The sequence below is a fragment of the Oncorhynchus mykiss genome, chromosome 10, assembly GCF_057628025.1.
Source record: "Oncorhynchus mykiss isolate SJ-2025 chromosome 10, ASM5762802v1, whole genome shotgun sequence".
Classification (NCBI taxonomy): Eukaryota; Metazoa; Chordata; class Actinopteri; order Salmoniformes; family Salmonidae; genus Oncorhynchus; species Oncorhynchus mykiss.
The window spans coordinates 36,868,150-36,883,614 of record NC_143031.1 but is presented as its reverse complement, the minus strand read 5'-3'; the positions used below and the strand labels follow the sequence as shown (position 1 = coordinate 36,883,614).

The following is a 15,465-nucleotide window of genomic DNA, read 5'->3' as shown; positions in this document are numbered from 1 at the left end:
CTTTCCCCCACATTTACACCTTAAATACAACCGAAATGAAGCAACACCACAAATGATATACATCCATGGTCCTTTATTGGATTGCGCCGTCTTCTCAGCATGTGACAATAAGCCAGATATAGTGCACAGTTTGCACCAAATACAGATGCTCACTAATGGTCATTCTCTTACAAACACTACCACATTCGCAACACAAGGCCATCTATCCAAGCTTCACACACACACATATATATGTATTATATACAAATGGGCCATTTCTAAACAGTCATACAACCAATGCACAGACTCAAACATAAGTGACATACACACTTCTCATTTCTCACCTCCAGCTATGTTTAAGGTTTACTCACACACGCGTATACAGAATGTAGATCAACATAGCGCAAGAAGAATACGTGTAGACGGTTATAACATGAGAGCAGTCGATGCTCAGCAAGAGGACCTCTAACCACTTCAGTTCAACTGCACCAGGAAACAAAACAGGGTTGAAAGGTCAAACACATGACATTCTCTATGTGACCTGTGGTTGGTTTTTAGTGTAGTAGACTAGTAATTCAATCAATGTTGTGTGTCAATAGCTTTATCATGATGCTACTGTTTAAGTCGTCCTGCGACAATGTCATGTGTTAGGAGGCAGGTGGTAGTGTGGCCAGGGCTGGGTGGGGGTTCTGTATACTACACAACAAGACAAAATAAGGACAAAAATGAAGAGCGGCGAGAGTGAGCAGGAGAGAGAAAGTGCAGGGATTTTAGTTAGTTTTTTCTGTGTGTAAGAGAGGCAGTGTCTGACAGTGTGTGTATGGCAGAAGGCCATTACGGGAAGATAGCTTTGACTTCACTGCTGTGTGTGTGTGTCAAAGCAGAGAGAGGGGGAGGAGAGAATATTTCGCAGTTGGTCCTCAGATGGTAATTTAGAGCTTTTAAAAAGTCTGTTGGGGCAAATGGAGCCAACTCAAACTGATTTCTGAGAGAGAACGCATCGGAGTGCTTATTACTGTGCAGCTAAACTGTGACCGAATAGGAAGCTACTTTACATTACATATGGCAAAACTGACATTTTACAGTGTTTTTTTTTGGGGGGGGGGGGCCATGTGTGCCATTGGCCTCTCTATAATGCTTGTGCAGGTGTACTTCAGAAATGTCCCATCTCTCTCTCTATCCTCCCACTATCAGATCTCTCTGACCGCAAGTGCTACTGTTGCTGCTACAGCATGTATGTATATCTCTCTGGAAGTTGTTGACTCTCTCCACACAGTCACCCCGCACACATGCACATGATCCCATGCACTCTCCCTCCTGCAGTTTCAGTTCCACTCACATGAGAGTGCCCATTCTCTCTGCTTGGCCCAGCCCCCTCATGTGAGTGACATATCTTGATCTGACCCCTTCCCCAGACAGGAGCATGCCTCACCCCTGACTATCCCCCCTCCCCTGTTCCCAGTAGAGACTCCAGGTAGAAGTCGCCCCTAACCACAGATCTAGGACCAGACCCTGGAATAGTGGTTTGGGGAAACTTCCAGCTACTCCCCAACAGAAGGAGGGAGTCAGTGAAGCATGTGTGGCCCCTGGGGTGTGGGCCTCAGACCAGCGAGGCCCTCTTCTCCTCAGGCGTCTCATCCAGTATCTGCAGCAGTAGGTCACTGAGGGGCTTGGCGATGGCCCGGTAGCCCGCCGCCGTCAGGTGCAGGAAATCAAACATGTCCCGTGTGGAGATGGTCCCGTCAGAGTGCACAAAGCCCGCCCCCACGTCCAGGAACTGGGCCTGGCCCAGCCGCGGCAGCCAGGAGCGCAGGAAGCCATTCACCGCTGCGTTTTTCTCCCGCAGCGGGTTGGGCCCGTCACCCCGTGCCAACAGACCCTGAGATTTACAGACAGAAGAGGTTAGTTACTAAAAGGACAAACATCTGTAAATGCATAATCCTAAAATCAGGGTTGGGCACAATTCAGAATCAGTTTGCACTATTCTGTGAAGGGAATAGTACAACAGCGTTGTACGAGATTTTCAGTTTCTTGGCAATTTTTCGCATGGAATAGCCTTAATTTCTCAGAAGAAGAATAGACTGACGAGTAGCAGAAGAAAGTTCTTTGTTTTTGGCTATTTTGAGCCTGTAATCGAACCCACAAATGCTGATACCCCAGATACTCAACTAGTCTAAAGAAGGCCAATTTTATTGCTTCTTTAAAATCAGGACAACAGTTTTCAGCTGTGCTAACATACTTGCAAAAAGGTTTTCTAATGATCAATTAGCCTTTTAAAATGATAAACTTGGATTAGCTAACACAACTTGACATTGGAACACAGGAGTGATGGTTGCTGATAATGGGCCTCTGTACATCTATGTAGATATTCCATTACAAATCTTTACAACATAAACAATGTCTACACTGTATTTCTGATCAATATGATATTTTAATGTCCATTTTGTTGTGCTTTTCCTGCAAAAACAAGGACATTTCTAAGTGACACCAAACTTTTGAACGGTGGTGTATTTATTTTGTTTTCCTTGATCATTCATTTTAAGAGTTTGTCCTGAAAATCTACTGTTTCAACAATATTTTATATGCATTTATATAACGTGTTTGATGTTATTTCCTTAAATTCAAACTCAATTGCATATCTGTATCCTGTTTCCTGCTTTGATTCAACTCTAATAAACATTTAAAATATATGAAGCATCCTCAATTCAATTCTGAATTGAGCCCAAGCCTGATTCTAATATACAGTGGGGCGAACAAGTATTTGATACACTGCCGATTTTTGCAGGTTTTCCTACTTACAAAGCATGTAGAGGTCTGGAATTTTTATCATAGGTACAACTTCAACTGTGAGAGACGAAATCTAAAACAAAAATCCATAAAATCACATTGTATGATTTTTAAGTAATTCATTTGCATTTTATTGCATGACATAAGTATATGATCACCTACCAACCAGTAAGAATTCCGTCTCTCACAGACCTGTTAGTTTTTCTTTAAGAAGCCCTCCTGTTCTCCACTCATTACCTGTATTAACTGCACCTGTTTGAACTCGTTACCTGTATAAAAGACACCTGTCCACACACTCAATCAAACAGACTCCAACCTCTCCACAATGGCCAAGACCAGAGCGCTGTGTAAGGACATCAGGGATAAAATTGTAGACCTGCACAAGGCTGGGATGGGCTACAGGACAATAGGCAAGCAGCTTGGTGAGAAGGCAACAACTGTTGGCGCAATTATTAGAAAATGGAAGAAGTTCAAGATGATGGTCAATCACCCTCAGTCTGGGGCTCCATGCAAGATCTCACCTCGTGGGGCATCAATGATCATGAGGAAGGTGAGGGATCAGCCCAGAACTACACGGCAGAACCTGGTCAATGACTTGAAGAGAGCTGGGACCACAGTCTCAAAGAGAACCATTAGTAACACACTACGCCGTCATGGATTAAAATCCTGCAGCGCACGCAAGGTCCCCCTGCTCAAGCCAGCGCATGTCCAGGCCCGTCTCAAGTTTGCCAATGACCATCTGGTTGATCCAGAGGAGGAATGGGAGAAGGTCATGTGGTCTGATGAGACAAAAATATTGCTTTTTGGTCTAAACTCCACTTGCCGTGTTTGGAGGAAGAAGGATGAGTACAACCCCAAGAACACCATCCCAGCCGTGAAACATGGAGGTGGAAACATCATTCTTTGGGGATGCTTTTCTGCAAAGGGGACAGGACGACTGCACCGTATTGAGGGGAGGATGGATGGGGCCATGTATCACGATATCTTGGCCAACAACCTCCTTCCCTCAGTAAGAGCATTGAAGATGGGTCGTGGCTGGGTCGTCCAGCATGACAACGACCCGAAACACACAGCCAGGGCAACTAAGGAGTGGCTCCGTAAGAAGCATCTCAAGGTCCTGGAGTGGCCTAGCCAGTCTCCAGACCTGAACCTAATAGAAAATCTTTGGAGGGAGCTGAAAGTCCATATTGTCCAGCGACAGCCCCGAAACCTGAAGGATCTGGAGAAGGTCTGTATGGAGGAGTGGGCCAAAATCCCTGCTGCAGTCTGTGCAAACCTGGTCAAGAACTACAGGAAACGTATGATCTCTGTAATTGCAAACAAAGGTTTCTGTACCAAATATTAAGTTCTGCTTTTCTGATGCATCAAATACTTATGTCATGCAATAAAATGCAAATTAATTACTTACAAATCCTACAATGTGATTTTCGTTTTAGATTCCGTCTCTCACAGTTGAAGTGTACCTATGATAAAAATGCCAGACCTCTACATGCTTTGTAAGTAGGAAACACTGCCGATTTTGCAGGTTATCAAATACTTGTTCTCCCCACTGCACATGCTCATAGTATTGACACTGAGGTGATAATGCAAACTTTCTGAATGCAAACACTGCATGAGATTGAAATGTTATACTCCAGATACACTGTAGACAAAAAAAACAAAAAAAATTCACTTACCAGAACAACAACCTTAGTCTTTGGAAGACGGGAGGTGAGCAGCTGTGCAATTGCAAGGATTCCCCCTGCAACTTGCTCAGCTGAGTGCTCATGATTGTTGGTTCCGACCCACACCACAGTCACCTGGAGGGGACCATTGAGGTATTGATTAGGTGTTCTGATCTGGATGAAAAGCATTGCAGGCCCAAAACTGTCCCCCTGTGCTGTGCCCTTTTCCCTCTCAGGGCCTGTGCTGGCCCAGTTGAATCTCACCTTGGGCCTGATGTTGTCCAGTTCTCCATTCTGCAGCCTCCACAGCACATTACAGGTGGTGTCTCCCCCGATTCCAAAGTTGAGCGCGTGCAGTGGAGAGAAAAGCTCCCGCCAGATCTGTGGACACACACAGGTTTTTTTTCTGGAACAAAAAAGGGGCTTAGGTGGTGGGTGTGGCTATAGGTTTGGTCAGCCAGTCTGAATTTTAGAGAACATTTTAGAAGCCCCCATCCTGGCAGTGTAGGAGAAATGTTTGCAGTTTTAAAAGTGAATCTCGCAATTCTACACATTTTGCCATAGAGCTCACTTTTGACCTTATGGCATGGCATCCAAATTGGTATTTAGTCTTGTCTCATTGCAGCAACTCCTGAACGGACTCAGGAAAGGTGAAAGTCGAGAGCCGTGCTTCCTCTGAAACACGACTCAACCAAGCCGCACTGCTTCTTGACACAATGCCCGCTTAACCCGGAAGCCAGTCACACCAATGTGTCAGAGGAAACACTGTACACCTGGCAACCGTGTCAGCGTGCATGCGCCCGGCCCGTCACAGGAGTCGCTAGAGCGCGATGGGACAAGGACATCCCTGCCGGCCAAACCCTCCCCTAACCCGGACGACCCTGGGACAATTGTGAGCCGCCCCATGGGTCTCCCGGTCGTGGCCGGCTGCGACAGAGCCTGGCCTTGAACCAGGATCTCTAGTGGCACAACTAGCACTGCGATGCACGACTCGACCACTGCACCACTCTGGAGGCCCCAAAATGTTGCAGTTTTGATATGTCTATGGTGTTCTTTTTGCTAAAACATAAAATCAATACTGCTAAATTCAATATTTTGGGAATGTTCAACTGATGCGAAGTCCTGTGATATGCACAGAGGAGCATGGAGAAATCCTGGGTCATGGAAAAGTACATCTTTGTGGCGGGGGTTGACGCCTGATTCAAGGGTTTTTCTTTATTTTATTTTGACTATTTTCTACATTGTAGAATAATAGTGAAGACATCAAAACTATGAAATAACACATGGAATTATGTTGTAATAAAAAAAACAACTTTAAAATGTTGAACAAATACAAATATATTTTAGATTCTTCAAAGTAGCCACCCTTTGCCTTTATGACAGCTTTGCACACTCCTGGCATTCTCTCAACCAGCTTCACATGGAATGCTTTTCCAACAGTCGGAGTATACTCAGCACTTGTTGGCTGCTTTCCTTCACTCTGCGTTTCAACTTATTCCAAACCATCTCAATTGGGTTATGGTCAGGTCATCTGATGCTGCCCTCCATCATGTTCCGTCTTGGTCAAATAGCCCGTACACAGCCTAGAGGTGTATTGGGTCATTCTCCTGTGGGAAAACAAATGATAGTCCCAGTAAGTGAAAACCAGATGGGATGGCGTATCGCTGCAGAATGTGGTTGTAGCCATGCTGGTTAAGTTTGTCTTGAATTCTAAATAAATCACTAGTGTCACCAGTAGAGCACCATCAGACCTCCTCTTCCATGCTTCACGATGGGAACCACACATGTGGAGATCATCCGTTCACCTACTCTGCATCACAAAGACACGGCAGTTGGAACTAAAAAGGTCAAATTTGGACTCAACAGACCAAAGGACAGTTTTCCACCGGTCTAATGTCCATTGCTCGTGTTTATTGACCCAAGAAAGTATCTTCTTATTATTGGTGTCCTTTAGTTGTGATTTCTTTGCAGCAATCCGACCATCAAGGCCTGATTCATGCAGTCTCCTTTGAATAGTTGATGTTGAGATGTGTCTGTTACTTCAACTCTGAAGCATTTATTTGGGCTGCAATCCGAGGTGCAGTTAACTCTAATGAACTTATCCTCTGCAGCAGAGGTAACTTTGGGTGTTCCTTTCCTGTGGCGGTCCTCATGAAAGCCAGTTTCATTATATCGCTTGATGGCTTTTGTGACTGCACTTGAAGAATCTTGAAATTTTCCAGATTATCGCCATAATATGGACTTGGTCTTTTACCGAATAGGGCTAACTTGTCACAACACAACTGATTGGCTCAAATGCATTAAGGAAAGAAATTCCACAAATTAACTTTTAACAAGGCACACCAGTTAATTTAAATGCATTCCAGGTGACTACCTAATGAAGCTGGTTGAGAGAATACCAAGAGTGTGCAAAGCTCTCATCAAGGCAAAGGGTGGCTAATTTGAAAAATCTAAAATATATTTTGATTTGTTTAACACTTTTTTGGTTACTACATGATTCCATGTGTTATTTCATAGATTTTATGTCTTCACTATTATTCTATTAAAAACCCTTGAATGAGTAGGTGTCCAAACTTTGACTGGTACTGTTTTTGTTTATTTTATTTTAACAATGTTTGGACTTAGTTGTTGTTATGAAAAACACCAGGGTCATAGCACAAAGAAAAACGAACACATGCACTGAGGTCAACACACACAGGATTCTAAGTGACATAACACAGTATGTATACAGAGGCAGCTGTCCTCCCTCACCTCGTACTGCTGCATTAGCTGCACCATGGAGTCTCCTATAAACAGCACCTCCGGCTCCGCGTCCTTACACTCTTGAACAAATCTTGTGTGCTGCACAAACACATGTCATCATCACCAGGCAGACACTACTACACAACAAGATAATGTTACACAATGGTGAAGATAGAGATGAACATAGGAGGGTCATGACTGTTTCAGCCATGTTAGGTTTCCTCTATGCTAGGGATCATCAAGTAGATTCAGCCATGTTAGGTTTCCTCTATGCTAGGGATCATCAAGTAGATTCACCCAGCCATGTTAGGTTTCCTCTATGCTAGGGATCATCAAGTAGATTCACCCAGCCATGTTAGGTTTCCTCTATGCTAGGGATCATCAAGTAGATTCACCCAGCCATGTTAGGTTTCCTCTATGGTAGGGATCATCAAGTAGATTCACCCAGCCATGTTAGGTTTCCTCTATGCTAGGGATCATCAAGTAGATTCACCCAGCCATGTTAGGTTTCCTCTATGCTAGGGATCATCAAGTAGATTCACCCAGCCATGTTAGGTTTCCTCTATGCTAGGGATCATCAAGTAGATTCACCCAGCCATGTTAGGTTTCCTCTATGCTAGGGATCATCAAGTAGATTCAGCCATGTTAGGTTTCCTCTATGCTAGGGATCATCAAGTAGATTCAGCCATGTTAGGTTTCCTCTATGCTAGGGATCATCAAGTAGATTCAGCCATGTTAGGTTTCCTCTATGCTAGGGATCATCAAGTAGATTCAGCCATGTTAGGTTTCCTCTATGCTAGGGATCATCAAGTAGATTCAGCCATGTTAGGTTTCCTCTATGCTAGGGATCATCAAGTAGATTCAGCCATGTTAGGTTTCCTCTATGCTAGGGATCATCAAGTAGATTCAGCCATGTTAGGTTTCCTCTATGCTAGGGATCCTCAAGTAGATTCAGCTGTGGGGAAAAACATTATTTTGAGGGGATGGTCAGGGGCCGGACCGACTGCAAGAGGCCCAAACAGATATAATATCGGAATTAAAACATTCATTCCATTTTTGTATATGATCACATACAGTATCTATATTACTTTGGAACAGATTTACAAAATGTTTATCTCTTGGAGTTGATTTGCCCGGTATTTTTACAGTCTTATGCCCAACAATAATAATACAAATTAGGGAAGCACAATATAAATTGGTGAACATATCGGAATGGGCTGATATTAGCTAAAAATGCCAACATTGAGCAGTCATTTGAAAGAGTAAGACAATTTCAGCGAGGCAATTCAAAGGCGTAATCCATTAAAGCCAAGATAATGGAATTCATTCTCATTGACAATCGTTCTCTGATAGCCAAAAACTCAAACAAAACGTGAAACAATTCTCAATTGCGGTAATTCTGGAGACAGTTTCATATCAAATCAAAATAATTTCACAAATACTAAATTCACACTTACTGTACACTGTCTTAACAGTTGCAGCAGACAGTATTTTTCAGTGACAACACGTTTGTGTAGGCCTGGGCGATATATCAAATTAATGTTTTTTTTTTTTTTTTTTAAATAGTATTTTTGGTCTCGCCTTCGCTCCTTCTGCACTGCGTACCTTCCATCTCACACAGACACCAAGCCCCTCCCACTGCGTACCTTCCATCTCACACAGACACCAAGCCCCTCCCACTGCGTACCTTCCATCTCACACAGACACCAAGCCCCTCCCACTGCGTACCTTCCATCTCACACAGACACCAAGCCCCTCCCACTGCATACCTTCCATCTCACACAGACACCAAGCCCCTCCCACTGCGTACCTTCCATCTCACACAGACACCAAGCCCCTCCCACTGCGTACCTTCCATCTCACACAGACACCAAGCCCCTCCCACTGCGTACCTTCCATCTCACACAGACACCAAGCCCCTCCCACTGCGTACCTTCCATCTCACACAGACACCAAGGCCCTCCCACGGCGTACCTTCCATCTCACACAGACACCAAGCCCCTCCCACTGCGTACCTTCCATCTCACACAGACACCAAGCCCCCCCCACCGCGTACCTTCCATCTCACACAGACACCAAGCCCCCCCACCGCGCACCTTCCATCTCACAGACACCAAGCCCCTCCCACTGCGTACCTTCCATCTCACAGACACCAAGCCCCTCCCACTGCGTACCTTCCATCTCACAGACACCAAGCCCCTCCCACTGCGTACCTTCCATCTCACACAGACACCAAGCCACTCCCACCGCGTACCTTCCATCACAGAGACACCAAGCCCCTCCCACCACATACCTTCCATCTCACAGACACCAAGCCCCTCCCACCGTGTACCTTCCATCTCACACAGACACCAAGCCCCTCCCACCGTGTACCTTCCATCTCACACAGACACCAAGCCCCTCCCACTGCATACCTTCCATCTCACACAGACACCAAGCCCCTCCCACTGCATACCTTCCATCTCACACAGACACCAAGCCCCTCCCACTGTGTACCTTCCATCTCACACAGACACCAAGCCCCTCCCACTGTGTACCTTCCATCTCACAGACACCAAGCCCCTCCCACCACGTACCTTCCATCTCACACAGACACCAAGCCCCTCCCACTGTGTACCTTCCATCTCACACAGACACCAAACCCCTCCCACCGCGTACCTTCCATCTCACACAGACACCAAGCCCCTCCCACTGCGTACCTTCCATCTCACACAGACACCAAGCCCCTCCCACTGCGTACCTTCCATCTCACACAGACACCAAGCCCCTCCCACTGCATACCTTCCATCACAGACACCAAGCCCCTCCCACTGCATACCTTCCATCTCACACAGACACCAAGCCCCTCCCACTGCGTACCTTCCATCTCACACAGACACCAAGCCCCTCCCACTGCATACCTTCTATCTCACACAGACACCAAGCCCCTCCCACTGCATACCTTCCATCTCACACAGACACCAAGCCCCTCCCACTGCATACCTTCCATCTCACAGACACCAAGCCCCTCCCACTGCATACCTTCCATCTCACACAGACACCAAGCCCCTCCCACTGCATACCTTCCATCTCACACAGACACCAAGCCCCTCCCACTGTGTACCTTCCATCTCACACAGACACCAAGCCCCTCCCACTGTGTACCTTCCATCTCACACAGACACCAAGCCCCTCCCACTGTGTACCTTCCATCTCACACAGACACCAAACCCCTCCCACCGCGTACCTTCCATCTCACACAGACACCAAGCCCCTCCCACTGCGTACCTTCCATCTCACACAGACACCAAGCCCCTCCCACTGCATACCTTCCATCACAGACACCAAGCCCCTCCCACTGCATACCTTCCATCTCACACAGACACCAAGCCCCTCCCACTGCATACCTTCCATCTCACACAGACACCAAGCCCCTCCCACTGTGTACCTTCCATCTCACACAGACACCAAGCCCCTCCCACTGTGTACCTTCCATCTCACACAGACACCAAACCCCTCCCACCGCGTACCTTCCATCTCACACAGACACCAAGCCCCTCCCACCGTGTACCTTCCATCTCACACAGACACCAAACCCCTCCCACCGCGTACCTTCCATCTCACACAGACACCAAGCCCCTCCCACTGCGTACCTTCCATCTCACACAGACACCAATCCCCTCCCACTGCATACCTTCCATCACAGACACCAAGCCCCTCCCACTGCATACCTTCCATCTCACACAGACACCAAGCCCCTCCCACTGCGTACCTTCCATCTCACACAGACACCAAGCCCCTCCCACTGCATACCTTCTATCTCACACAGACACCAAGCCCCTCCCACTGCATACCTTCCATCTCACACAGACACCAAGCCCCTCCCACTGCATACCTTCCATCTCACAGACACCAAGCCCCTCCCACTGCATACCTTCCATCTCACACAGACACCAAGCCCCTCCCACTGCATACCTTCCATCTCACACAGACACCAAGCCCCTCCCACTGTGTACCTTCCATCTCACACAGACACCAAGCCCCTCCCACTGTGTACCTTCCATCTCACACAGACACCAAGCCCCTCCCACTGTGTACCTTCCATCACACAGACACCAAACCCCTCCCACCGCGTACCTTCCATCTCACACAGACACCAAGCCCCTCCCACTGCGTACCTTCCATCTCACACAGACACCAAGCCCCTCCCACTGCATACCTTCCATCACAGACACCAAGCCCCTCCCACTGCATACCTTCCATCTCACACAGACACCAAGCCCCTCCCACTGCGTACCTTCCATCTCACACAGACACCAAGCCCCTCCCACTGCATACCTTCTATCTCACACAGACACCAAGCCCCTCCCACTGCATACCTTCCATCTCACACAGACACCAAGCCCCTCCCACTGCATACCTTCCATCTCACAGACACCAAGCCCCTCCCACTGCATACCTTCCATCTCACACAGACACCAAGCCCCTCCCACTGCATACCTTCCATCTCACACAGACACCAAGCCCCTCCCACTGTGTACCTTCCATCTCACACAGACACCAAGCCCCTCCCACTCACAACAATGAAAGATAACTTACTCTTCTCTGACAATAAGCAGTTTAAACTCAATATTTGCATTTGAGGATTGGTCCAACAGAATGGGTCATATGGACACCGAAACGCTTAGACATTATTTTACTGTAATAAAGGAGAGCTAAACCGTTCTAACGATACTCAAAATACAGAACACAGCAGACCCTACCAAAATGAGTATCAATTAACATGATTGTGGAAAATGAATGCTCGGTTTCTGTTGCACGTGGCATTGCGGTACCACTAGCACAATTTTAGACTTAAGTGCTAGCTGTCTAGTCTGTGTTTTAGAACTGTGTGCAATGAGCATAAAGACTCATTTATATCAGGAATTGGCAACTCGTTCTCATTCTGAGAACTGGGCATCTTCTTATCCGGGTAGGCCATTTGACTTCAACATCTGTGGACAGGCTAGCATGCTGTTCAGTTGGAGACGGACAGGAAGGTGCATACATTCAACTGTTTTGCCTCGTTAGCAAGCAAATAGATCCAAGTTGGCTAGACTTTAAATACACTGAACAAAAATATAAAACACAACATGTAGTGTTGGTCCCATGTTTCATGAGCTGAAATAAAAAAAGAGCCCAAAAATATGGCAGTACCTTCAACCAGCCTCACAACTGCAGATCACAAATGGTTTGCCGATGTACACGTTGTGAACTGAGTGCCACATGGTGGCGGTGGGGTTATGGTATGGGCAGGCATAAGCTATGAACAATGAACACAATAGCATTTTATCAATGGCAAATTGAATGCACAGAGATACTGTGATGAGATCCTGAGGCCCATTGTCGTGCCATTCATCTGCCGCCATCACCTCATGTTTCAGCATGATAATGCATGGCCCCATGTCACAAGGATCTGTTAAAAAAATTCTGGAGGCTGAAAATGTAGCAATTCTTCAATGGCCTGCATACTCACCAGACATGCCACACATCGAACATGTTTGGGATTCTCGGGATGGACGTATACGACAGCGTGTCCCGCCAATATTCAGCAACTTCGCACAGCCATTGAAGAGGAGTGGGACAACATTCCACAGGCCACAATCATCAGCCTGATCAACTCTGTGAGATGTGTCTCACTGCATGAGGCTAATGGTGGTCACACCAGATACTGACTGGTTCTGATCCACACCTCTACCTTTTAAGGTATTCTATCTGTGTCCAACAGATGCATATCATTATTCCCAGTTATGTGAAATCTGTACATTAGGGCCTAATGAATTTATTGACTGTTTTTGACTGATTTCCTTATATGAACTGTAACTCAGTAAAATCTCTGAAATTGTTGCATTTATATTTTTGTTAAGTATATAAGATTAGCTTGCTACTCACGCGGGGTTGTGCTAAGAGATTTATGAGACCTGTGTTAATGTTCTAGAATGCCTGCTACCAGAAGTTGGCCATTGTTAGTGGATGTGCTAAGCTCTGGTTAAATGTGTAAAAAAATGAAAAAAAATGTATAGACTTGAAAGCCTGGTTAAACAAATTATTACATCATTAGCGAGTCTTATTGTTGTGTAAGGCTTATATTTAGCCTATATATAATTTTACAAGCACAGAATTCATTAGATTATTCCTGACTGTTTGAAATTAACTGTGCAACAAAGTTTATTAGAAAAAAACGAGATACTGCATCTCATGAATCAGCCATATGTGTGTGTGTGTGTGTGTGTGTGTATGTATATATATATATATATATATTTTTTTTTTTTTAAAGTTTTAATATCCCCCAGCATTATGGCCATATCCCCCAGCATTATGGCCATATCCCCCAGCATTATGGCCATATTCCCCAGCATTATGGCCATATCCCCCAGCATTATGGCCATATTCCCCAGCATTATGGCCATATTCCCCAGCATTATGTTTGCGGCGTCCGTCTTCTGGTTTACACACAGGTGTTCGAGACGCAGATAGAAAATTAGCACAATAGTCCACTCAGTCTTCCGTAATCTAGCACAGCAACATGGAAATATGGCCATGTGGGAACAATAACCCTATAAAAAGGTGTGTATCAATTTAACCTTGTGTTTTTTGAAAATTATTTCTTGGGGATATGAAAGATACGGTCCTTATTTTTCCAAAACCATACCGCAAGCGATGTGTTAATGTTCAGACCAAGCGTAGGGCTCTCTAAAAAACTCCCCCGTACAGAAGAGACCTTCGTCCAATAACTCTTATGTGTAATAGAACTAAGAATCAAAATCCAAGGCTAGCAGTAAGGTAGACTAACCTGGGACATCCATCGGTCGTCTCCCTGTACGTCCTCTACTGCCTGGGCCACCGCTGCGGGGTTAATCTCATCACCACTCATCCTATCAGAGACACAGAGGAGTTAAATCACACACACACAATTAAAATAATAGCCATGTCCTTTAATATGCCCTGAAGAATAATGTCATCTGGTAGGTTATTGTCAGACAGTTGATGAGGCTAGCGACTGGCTTTCAGTCCCCCTGCTGTGCACAGAGCGAGTGCTGATGGAGGTGGAGATAACAGCGCCTGCTCACTAGGGAGGCCCCACATAGACAGGCAGGCCAGGATGCGAGTATCTAATGACAACACCTTATATGAAGCCAAAGGGCTGGAATTGAGCACAACAATATGAATCGACTACTGATACTAACTTTACAATCATGGGTTGTTGCTAAGTGCTAGCAATTCAGAAAGCTTAAATTGAGTTTGAATTATGAAATCGTGGCATATGCGCTTCATTTTCACGGCCCAAGCCAGACGACCAAGTAAGCACCAGTAATCACTGCGGACTGTCGCTGTTCTCTCTCCCGAGCAACACACAAGGCACGCCCATCGGACAAGGGTCAGTCAATCCGTGAAACCGCCAGTACCCTACACACTTACCTGGAGGTCTCTGATGATGGTTAATTGTTGCCAATATAACCAGAATATTCCCTCGCGCACGGAGGCTGCACGGCTCCGATGTGCGTGTGCGATCAATGATGGCTTGCTAACGTAGTGCTTCGGTGCGGATGCTGCGGTCGGGGCGGGCGCTAGTTAGCTACTAGCTGGCTAGCAACTCACCCGGACACAATCAACTCCTTGTTTTCAGTCAATAAACTACGATATAGCTTATATGTTGTTCTAACTCTAACAACCATCTGCAAAATAAATGTGAAATGTATTGGTCGAGTCAACCCAACCTCCCGCTCTTCAGCATGCAACGTTTCCTCTACCCTCCCTCCTTTTCTCTCTCCAGTCTCAATGGTCCACTTCCGCTTTGGAATTGCCCAGCGACAGAAGTCTTCTTCTTTGGTGTAATGGCGTTTGCAACAATTACATGTGCATTCCACCACCTACTGTACAGGTGGATAATAAGGATACCATTTTAAAAATAATAATAATATATATATATTTAAATTAAACAATCCATACTATCAGCAACAAAATGTTAATTATACTAAATCAGCCTGCTTTTCTGTTTTAAATCAGGTCCCTACAAGGATCCTGTGATGGCGGGACATTTCCTGGCGACAATAGTCAGTGTTAAATGCTCTACAGCAAAGCTTTCTTAGTGTCCAACAAGCTTTCTCTACCCTTAACCTTGTTCTGAACACCTCCAAAACAAAGGTCACGTGGTTTGGTAAGAAGAATGCCCCTCTCCCCACAAGTTTGATTACTACCTCTGAGGGTTTGAGATGAGTCGTATCTCCCATTGAAGCATGTTCCGCCTCTTGGCTTTCATTTAATACTAGGTAGG

The 15,465-nt window shown here is 45.8% G+C and overlaps 1 protein-coding gene across 2 annotated transcripts; it reads right to left on the bottom strand.

Moving 5' to 3' along the window:
* Positions 1 to 58: 58 nt before the first annotated feature.
* On the bottom strand, positions 59 to 15,010 carry LOC110533779 (platelet-activating factor acetylhydrolase IB subunit alpha2). 2 transcript variants are annotated; one of them, XM_021618293.3, is made up of 6 exons: positions 14,610 to 15,010; positions 13,984 to 14,065; positions 7,182 to 7,271; positions 4,695 to 4,811; positions 4,443 to 4,565; positions 59 to 1,858 (listed from the first exon to the last, which is right to left on the bottom strand). In XM_021618293.3, the coding sequence occupies exons 2-6, from the start codon at positions 14,062 to 14,064 to the stop codon at positions 1,580 to 1,582; spliced, it is 690 nt and encodes a 229-aa protein (XP_021473968.3). In that variant the 5' UTR covers position 14,065; positions 14,610 to 15,010; the 3' UTR covers positions 59 to 1,579. The 2 variants fall into 2 exon arrangements, with proteins under 2 accessions (XP_021473968.3, XP_036846085.2); XM_036990190.2 differs by lacking the exon at positions 7,182 to 7,271.
* Between the last annotated feature and the right edge of the window lie 455 nt (positions 15,011 to 15,465).